This window comes from Ruditapes philippinarum, unplaced genomic scaffold (assembly GCF_026571515.1).
Source record: "Ruditapes philippinarum isolate M1 unplaced genomic scaffold, ASM2657151v2 ctg2047_1_1_1_1, whole genome shotgun sequence".
NCBI lineage: Eukaryota > Metazoa > Mollusca > Bivalvia > Venerida > Veneridae > Ruditapes > Ruditapes philippinarum.
In genome coordinates this window covers 492,530-500,153 of record NW_026858498.1, presented here as the reverse complement: position 1 = coordinate 500,153, position 7,624 = coordinate 492,530, and the positions used below count along the sequence as shown (strand labels likewise).

The following is a 7,624-nucleotide window of genomic DNA, read 5'->3' as shown; positions in this document are numbered from 1 at the left end:
ATTTAGAATCCAAAATTGTGATTTTTCACTCAAAACGGGCTAACAATGGCCCAAATACGATTTTACTTTTTCAGGAATATAATTATCCTTTGCATATCATTCCATAAATGTTTATGTACATTTAAAACGTCTTTTTAATTTGATATTATTTAATTGGGTTACATTGTTTATTAAGGTTTACGGACCCTGAAACCCACATTTAGAAATGGTTACATACTTGATGATTTCTTGTTAAGCATCCATTAAGACACCCAAATATGAAATTTTATTAAAATTTACCGTTCAAAACATGAGATATGTACATTTGATGTCGGCTACCCCACTTTTCCGAGAAGAACCCCAAAGAGCAAATACCTAGATGCTATAAATCTTGTGTAATTTTTCCAAATTGAGGAATATATTTGTGAAATGTACCTTGTTGTGTTCATATGACCTTAGTTTATATCATGCATTACTTACTGATAACAATTGTTCACAAAGAAAAAGAAATAAAATGTATTATGTGAAAATTTGACCCTGCGGACTCTGGCTTTTTTCCATGTCATGTCCAAATACACAATGTTTTGGCCAAATTTTTAATGCTTTCAATATTGTTTCACAATATAAAACTCAAATACAAAGTTTCTATCAGATATAAAGGGGGAAATATTAAAAAAGGAAAAACTTTTACCGTCTAGTTAGTTCAAACCACTACATTTTATGAGTTTGGTATCAAATGTCAAGGGAGACAATTTGAGGTCAAATTTCATTATTTATTCTTTCTTTGTTTCAAACTATTAAAAAATGCTTCAGCTTCTGCTTAGAAACAATACAAGACTTGCAATGCAATAAAAACACTTATATCAATAGAAAAGGTACCTTCTGTCAACAATAAAATCATTTGTTTTCTTCAAAATCTTGTATACATACATGTGGTCGGGAGCTAGAAAATCAAATAGTGACCAAGAACTATTTATCCACACCAAGCACTAAAATGTTCACAAAGATAATACTTACAAAGAAAAATATCCTACTATTGATCATATGTTATGTTTTTTAATGTGTGCTGCAGATACCAAAAAATAAAAATGTATTAACAATGTAACATTTTGGTTTTGATTCTGTGACTAAAGTTAAAAATGTAAGTAATTCTAAATTTCAATGAAAACATGTCAATATGGCCTTGAGTGAAAATACTTGAAATAAACTGCTTTCCTGCAATAGAAAATTGCTGAAACATATCTTCAGTACAATATAACATATGGCATTTGGAAATCCAACAGTATATATGAGCCGTGTCATGACAAAACCAACACAATGCGTTTGCGACAAGCATGGATCCAGACCAGCCTGCGCATCCGCGCAGTCTGATCAGGACCCATGCTGTGCGCTTACTAACTCTAATACAAGAAGAGAAACTGATAGCGAACATCATGGATCTTGATCAGACTGCGTGAATGCGCAGGCTGGTCTGGATCCTTGCTGGTCGCAAACGCAATGTGTTGGTTTTGTCATGACACGGCTCAATTATCAGTAAAACAAATTTTAACTGTTTTTTTGTAAGAAATCAGCCAGTTTAGGAATGACAGTCTCAAGTGTCCTTTTTGTGTTTGTTACATGTGGTTGGCCTTCACTGTTTTTCATCGTGAATGTACTGTGTAGTCCATCTTCACCATCACGTATAAAGATTTTCCTTAGATGCTCCAGGTTTAACCCTGAAGACGCGATATTTTCAGCTGTAGGAAGTTTACAAACACTACTTGCAATAAGACATGACAATGACGGTAAATTCTTTGCCTTTTCCTTCGATGACAGACATTGGTGATACACTGCATTTAGAGAAAAAGTGAACTTTATCATATCATTTACTAAGGCACAACAATGTTGGAACAATTTCACTAAGGCGCGCACATCTTCAAGAGCGTCATGGGCATTATACTGTATTCCGAGAATGTCCTGTACAAGATCTCCCTGCTTGTAACTACTTCTGTCACAATAGGTCTTACGAAACAATGGTAATGTATCCAAACAACCTACAACAGTTGCTAAAATTTCTTCCAACTTATTCACATTAGAAACTGCAGCAACAAGAACTGAAAAATCAAACCTCCGCCCGTTGTGTGCCACCAACACTACTCTGTTATACTTTTTAGCCACTTTATGAAATTTTCAACAGCACATTGAATGTTTACAGTTTCTACTATAGTTCCGGAAACATACATTACATTATTATCTGCCATTCTAATACCAGTGGTCTGCTGTGCTCCTTCTGATATAGGTAGCTTCGGTGTAACATAAGTTGAAAACTCACTACCACTATTTACTTCTCTGGCAGCAATCTGGGTCAAATGAGGCATTTTCCCACTTCGTACTGAAATAAACAAAAAAGCAATTTATATAAAACACATCAGATATGAGCCGCATCATGAGAAAATGGATATAAAAGCGAGCCCGACCAGTATGGATCCCATCATTCTAAAGTTACTTTCATATGTAAAACATTCATGATGTTATTGAAAAGCAACACATTATTTTTTATAATAATGGAACATAAATCTATACTAGACCGCCAATATAAGAAGTAGTTATACAAAACACTTACTAAGATCTGTAGTCTCCAAGTCTAATACAACAAATGTTGGCATCGAGTTTTGAAGTTTCAGGGGCTTAAAATCACCACGTGGTACAGCGTCCGGTATTGTTTCCACATCAACATCATTCTGAAGACCAATTTCTGAAGTACATTGTAATAGAATAATGTGTGTCCAATCATAAATTATAAGACAATGTAAACATTTGAACTGTTAGAGTACCAAAGGTCTCTTAACCATATTCAGCACAGTTGAGTGAGCAAACATTACATCCTTTTTATAAAAACAATACTTTCTGTCCATCTATTGATCAGTACTATGACCAGACCAGTGGTAGAACTTACAACTTTCTTAGAATTTGAAACTCTACTATAAGTACCCAGTGCACTAAGCTGTTGACGTACCACTTTTTTTTTTACTTTTTAACATTACAAGATAAAAGGCTAACCTGACTGATATGTGGCACCTTCTAGCACTTCGGTTGCTCCTTTACATATACACCTCTCTTGTTTCAATGTGAGTCTGCAATGCTTGGACGAAAGAAGACTGGAGCGTTCCATTCGGCGCTTGCGTTCATTCATACACTTCTTAGAGTACTTTTCTGTGTGGAACCTCGGAGAAAGACCTCCTTCTTCATTAGCCTAACATAGAAAAAATTGTTTAAGCTTTGATAGTTACATACATTTACCAATCAAGACAATTTGACAAATCTGGTCTACATTTAGTTGCCATAGTGAACTAAGTTGTTGTAGTAAAATGGGTCACCATTGCTCTTCAATGTAATCATTCATAACTTCAAGACTTTAACCGAGCTATAAGTGTATTGTCTCCGTCACCTTCAATATACTCTACAGGTGTTCCTTCTTTGGACAATTCCAATATACCTTGTTCCCCGCTCGCACTCTCCATCGATCTTGCATTTCCTGTATGGTTTTGGACACAGCGGTGTAGACGTACTGGTTGACCTGGTTTGTTTCTTTTCCACCATTTACATGTTCCACAGGTTCGGTGTTTTACAATAGCCTTCAATACCTTTTTACCATACTTCGCCTTACTCATAAAAAAGGTATGAGCTGTAAAACCAAAATAATACAGAAAATTGTTTGAAAGATCATTTCAATTGACACTATTTTACAAAGCAGCTGGACTGCATGTTTTAAACTACATTTACATGTAAACATACATAAAGTGTAAACATACATAAAGGCTAAAGCATGTTCAACTAATTACGAAGTGATCATTATGTAAAGCTTAACTTTAATCAAACTGAGTCTGCAATTTTCATGTAATTTTGTTGAGATTAATGCTTCCGAGGGATCACACTTTTTCCAGATTTTTTATAAGGCTGTTTACTAGGGATGGCAATAACTGAATAAATTGCTAACTTCATAACCCTTCAATCGTCCGACTGGTTAACAGATCACAAACTAAAACACTGCTATTATTTTTGTGTAAAATTTACTCTGAAACATTAATTTACAAATTCATTTTTTTCTACTTACATGTAAGACTATCAAAGCCTCGTTTTTGCCAGGCTGTATCAACTGCACAAGACATGCCAGAGCGGGTTTTACAAGGGAACCTTTTCAACAAACTCTTCTTACATGAAGTTTTACCCAGCTTATGTCCATGGATAACAAATCTATGTTTTCTGTATTAAAAGAAAAAAAGAAAAGGCAATGTTTCAATATCTTAATTGATTTGTCAAAACATTTACAGTGTATGAAAAGAACAATGTTCACATGTATATTTAACATGCTGGTTTATATAATAATAAAGTGGCCCTAATGGTCATAGCTTTTTTTTGACAGAATGAACACTGGTATAAAAAGAAACAGAACAGAAGTGTGACAAATAGCCCTTGCATTTACAGTGCAAATTTAGTTTAAGGGATTTTCAACTACGAAGTTTTTTAGATATTTTTTTTCAAGCTTTGTGTACATTGCACTGAAATTCAACTGATGTTCTAGCAATGAATCTATGTTCATATGAGTCCTACCTTCTCTTAACAACTTTCTCCTGCGAAGATTGTGGACTCATTGTATCATCTGCCCAACTTATGTCTTTAGTGTCGCTTGGTATTATCAATTCCCTGAAAAGACAAAAAGAAAAGAAAGTAAACAACAGTCTAAACCAGACAAAAGACATATGAGCCGTGTCATGACAAAACCAACATAATGGGTTTGCGACCAGCATGGATCCAGACCAGCCTGCGCATCCGCGCAGTCTGATCAGGATCCATGCTGTTCGCTATCAGTTTCTTTACTTGTTATAGGGTCTGTAAGCGAACAACATGGATCCTGATCAGACTGCGGGGATGCGCAGGCTGGTCTGGATCCATGCTGGTCGCAAACCCATTATGTTGGTTTTGTCGTGACACGGCTCAATTATGTGTCATAAGTCATGTTTATATTTATAAATTTATACAGTCATGTGCAAAGAAGATTTTGAGTGCTCCAGTAGTGTATAGTAAACTATATACAAAGAAAAACAGTACATGTACATGTACCACTCAACATTTATTTCAGCCAGTAACATGTATATTTTTTAACTTACTCTTTCATAGGAGAAGCCTCTGGAAGAACAGAAACCCCAAGGTCCTTTATAAGAATGTTTGTTGACTTCTCTGCTTCCAAACACTCACACACAGCTATGTCCCTTTAGAAAGAAAGAATTATAAGATACAAGAAAACAAGATATAAATGTTTTTATAGAAGTATAACTTTAACCAGGTATTCTTGAAAATTTCTGATGTGAAGTCCAAATGGGATTTTCAAATGTGAAACAGTTCCATACATGTATGTGCATGCACTTCAGTTTTGTCGCCCATTTTCAAATATTCAACGAAATATCACATTGAACTGATTTATATCATATATGTTTTATGTCCAATCACAAGAATAATTTTGGTTCGTGCCAGATGTAACTAATATTTGTTCATTTTACTCTTCAAATAACTAATTATTTTAAGAAATGCATTTGAAATATACTTACTCCATTTCTCTCTGAAATGCTTCTTTGCCTGCAGCTTCCATTGACTCAGACGCCACTTTTTCAATGCTTGACCCTGCCCTCCTCTCCATTTTCTTCAGTTTACTATTACTGATAGTGGGTATATTCAAAGCTGCCAGCATGTTGTTGACTTTATTCGGGCCTCCCAATGTGTCGATCATGGCTGAAAATACACAGAAACATCTAGTTTCTATTAAGAAAATATTTTCATTTCAACCCAATTTAGTTTCTAGGCCAATGAATTTCATTCTTAGCAATTATATATGTATATGCTTTTGGATGAATTAAAAGGCATAAAATACATGAACACTTACATAAAGCATTACATTTTGTAGCAGTATGCCTATGAAATTTCACTGCGGGCTTCTGCGCAACATTTCACTAATACATGTAATTATGCATAAACAAATAAATTATAAATGCATAAACAAGGGGCAAACATTCAATAAAAATTTGATGTTTTACAAAAAAATCAATGGAAACAAACTAGACATATGACTATCAATTGCATATAATGCTCTTGACGAGTGTGCTGCAGTATAAATAGATAAATTGGCATAGAGAAAATTTCCCAAAACTGTGATATAAAATAACCTTTTTTACTGGGTACGAAATTGCTTGGGTACGAAACATATGTTTACAAAAGATTGTGTGAAATCGTACACACTTTCTTAACAGACCACTGAATGAATCAATGATGGAGATCAAGTGTTAATACAATAATTTATCAACATAAGGAATTAAATTTCAAGAGGTTACCTGTTCCAAGCTTCGTATTCACGGCAAAAGTTGTGGCACCCTGTTTACTCCCTTTCACTAATTTTCCATACGCTATACAGTTCACGTGACCACAATCTGAGTTCAAACATTTCACTTTTAGATATCCTCCTAATCCCTTCTTTAATTCCCCAATGACGTTCTCTATAGTTAAAGGAATTGGGCCAAGTCGACACGATTTGCAAAACCGCAGTCCCTCCAACAACACGGCAAATTCAACAACTCGCCTGCCTTCCTTCCAACTCCCATCCACAGACTTGCTACTCTTAACTTCAACATAATCAGTTGCTACATAGCTGTGTTCTTCTTTCAGCTCATATGCTTTCTGCTTAGCAGGTTCTTTTTTTAAGGATGCAAATCTGCCTCTACGATTGCGCGTTTGTTCGGCCATCTTTGTATCAGCTCAGAATCCGATCACGTGGTCATTTATCATGGTCACATGGTCGGAAACGTGACATTCCGGAATCTACCGAAATAACACGGAAAATACCGATTTTTCTGGGTCCGTAATCCTTAAATAAAATAAAAGGCAAGTGATTGATTGTTATCAAAATAATTTACAAATTATGAATAAATTTTAGTGATATAATTTTAAGTGATATTTTTTTATAAATTATGAGACCATTTTACGTGTGCAACCTTTTACCTATCCGTTTCTTAATTAAATGCAGTAGAAGGTGTTGTTCTATATTCTGGAATTAAAAGTCGTTATTCCATTACTGTAAGTGTTGAAAATTTGTAATATTTCTATTGGTGCTAGAGGACATTAAAGACCTTGCAACATTTTGTTCCCTCGTAAAAAGAGTCAATTAAAATTTCATCAAATGTATTTCTTTAGAATTTTCTTATTCAGTTCTGACAGTAATTTGCAGAAATATTTGTAGCGAAGGTTGAACCCCAGGGGCGTCCGTTGCCGAATGGTTAAGGTCATTGACTTCAATCAAATTGCCCTTATCTGTTGTTTCGAATCCGACATATACTTTTGATTATTTCATGTGAAGAAGCTATCCGACTAGCTACCGTCTGTGGTTCTACCCAGGGCCCCGTTCTTGCCTGAAAGAATGCACGTAAAGGCAACAGAGGTTTACCTTCAACAGTAAGGCTCAGAAGTCGACAGTGTTGGTGCGACCTAAAATCCTGCCAAAATATAGATAAAGCACAAAACGTTTATAAAAGTTCTGTTACTGTATTAACAACATTCTGTAACAATAGTCTAAATTGTCTTTTTAATCTGAGGCGGCGCAAATACATTTATGCAGCGTACC

General features: G+C 35.0%; 2 protein-coding genes across 2 annotated transcripts; both read right to left on the bottom strand.

Annotated features, from left to right (window-relative positions):
• Positions 1 to 738: 738 nt before the first annotated feature.
• On the bottom strand, positions 739 to 3,130 carry LOC132753344 (uncharacterized). The gene is made up of 3 exons (XM_060743784.1): positions 3,019 to 3,130; positions 2,582 to 2,713; positions 739 to 2,350 (listed from the first exon to the last, which is right to left on the bottom strand). The coding sequence occupies exons 1-3, from the start codon at positions 3,128 to 3,130 to the stop codon at positions 2,112 to 2,114; spliced, it is 483 nt and encodes a 160-aa protein (XP_060599767.1). The 3' UTR covers positions 739 to 2,111.
• Positions 3,131 to 3,365: 235 nt separating this feature from the next.
• Positions 3,366 to 6,877, bottom strand: LOC132753343 (uncharacterized). Its single transcript, XM_060743783.1, has 6 exons — positions 6,342 to 6,877; positions 5,565 to 5,745; positions 5,127 to 5,228; positions 4,570 to 4,662; positions 4,073 to 4,221; positions 3,366 to 3,643 (listed from the first exon to the last, which is right to left on the bottom strand). The coding sequence occupies exons 1-6, from the start codon at positions 6,748 to 6,750 to the stop codon at positions 3,366 to 3,368; spliced, it is 1,212 nt and encodes a 403-aa protein (XP_060599766.1). The 5' UTR covers positions 6,751 to 6,877.
• Positions 6,878 to 7,624: the final 747 nt, after the last annotated feature.

What these genes read in the sequence shown, in the direction of transcription:
- LOC132753344 (XM_060743784.1), bottom strand. Translation starts at nt 3,130, where the DNA reads ATGGAACGCTCCAGTCTTCTTTCGTCCAAGCATTGCAGACTCACATTG. An exon ending in AGGTGCCACATATCAGTCAG is followed by an intron (nt 2,714 to 3,018) that starts GTTAGCCTTTTA and finishes AATGTACTTCAG; the next exon opens with AAATTGGTCTTCAGAATGAT. An exon ending in CTTGGAGACTACAGATCTTA is followed by an intron (nt 2,351 to 2,581) that starts GTAAGTGTTTTG and finishes TGTTTATTTCAG; the next exon opens with TACGAAGTGGGAAAATGCCT.
- LOC132753343 (XM_060743783.1), bottom strand. Translation starts at nt 6,750, where the DNA reads ATGGCCGAACAAACGCGCAATCGTAGAGGCAGATTTGCATCCTTAAAA. An exon ending in GAATACGAAGCTTGGAACAG is followed by an intron (nt 5,746 to 6,341) that starts GTAACCTCTTGA and finishes GTGTATTTTCAG; the next exon opens with CCATGATCGACACATTGGGA. An exon ending in GAGAAAGTTGTTAAGAGAAG is followed by an intron (nt 4,222 to 4,569) that starts GTAGGACTCATA and finishes CTTTTAATACAG; the next exon opens with AAAACATAGATTTGTTATCC.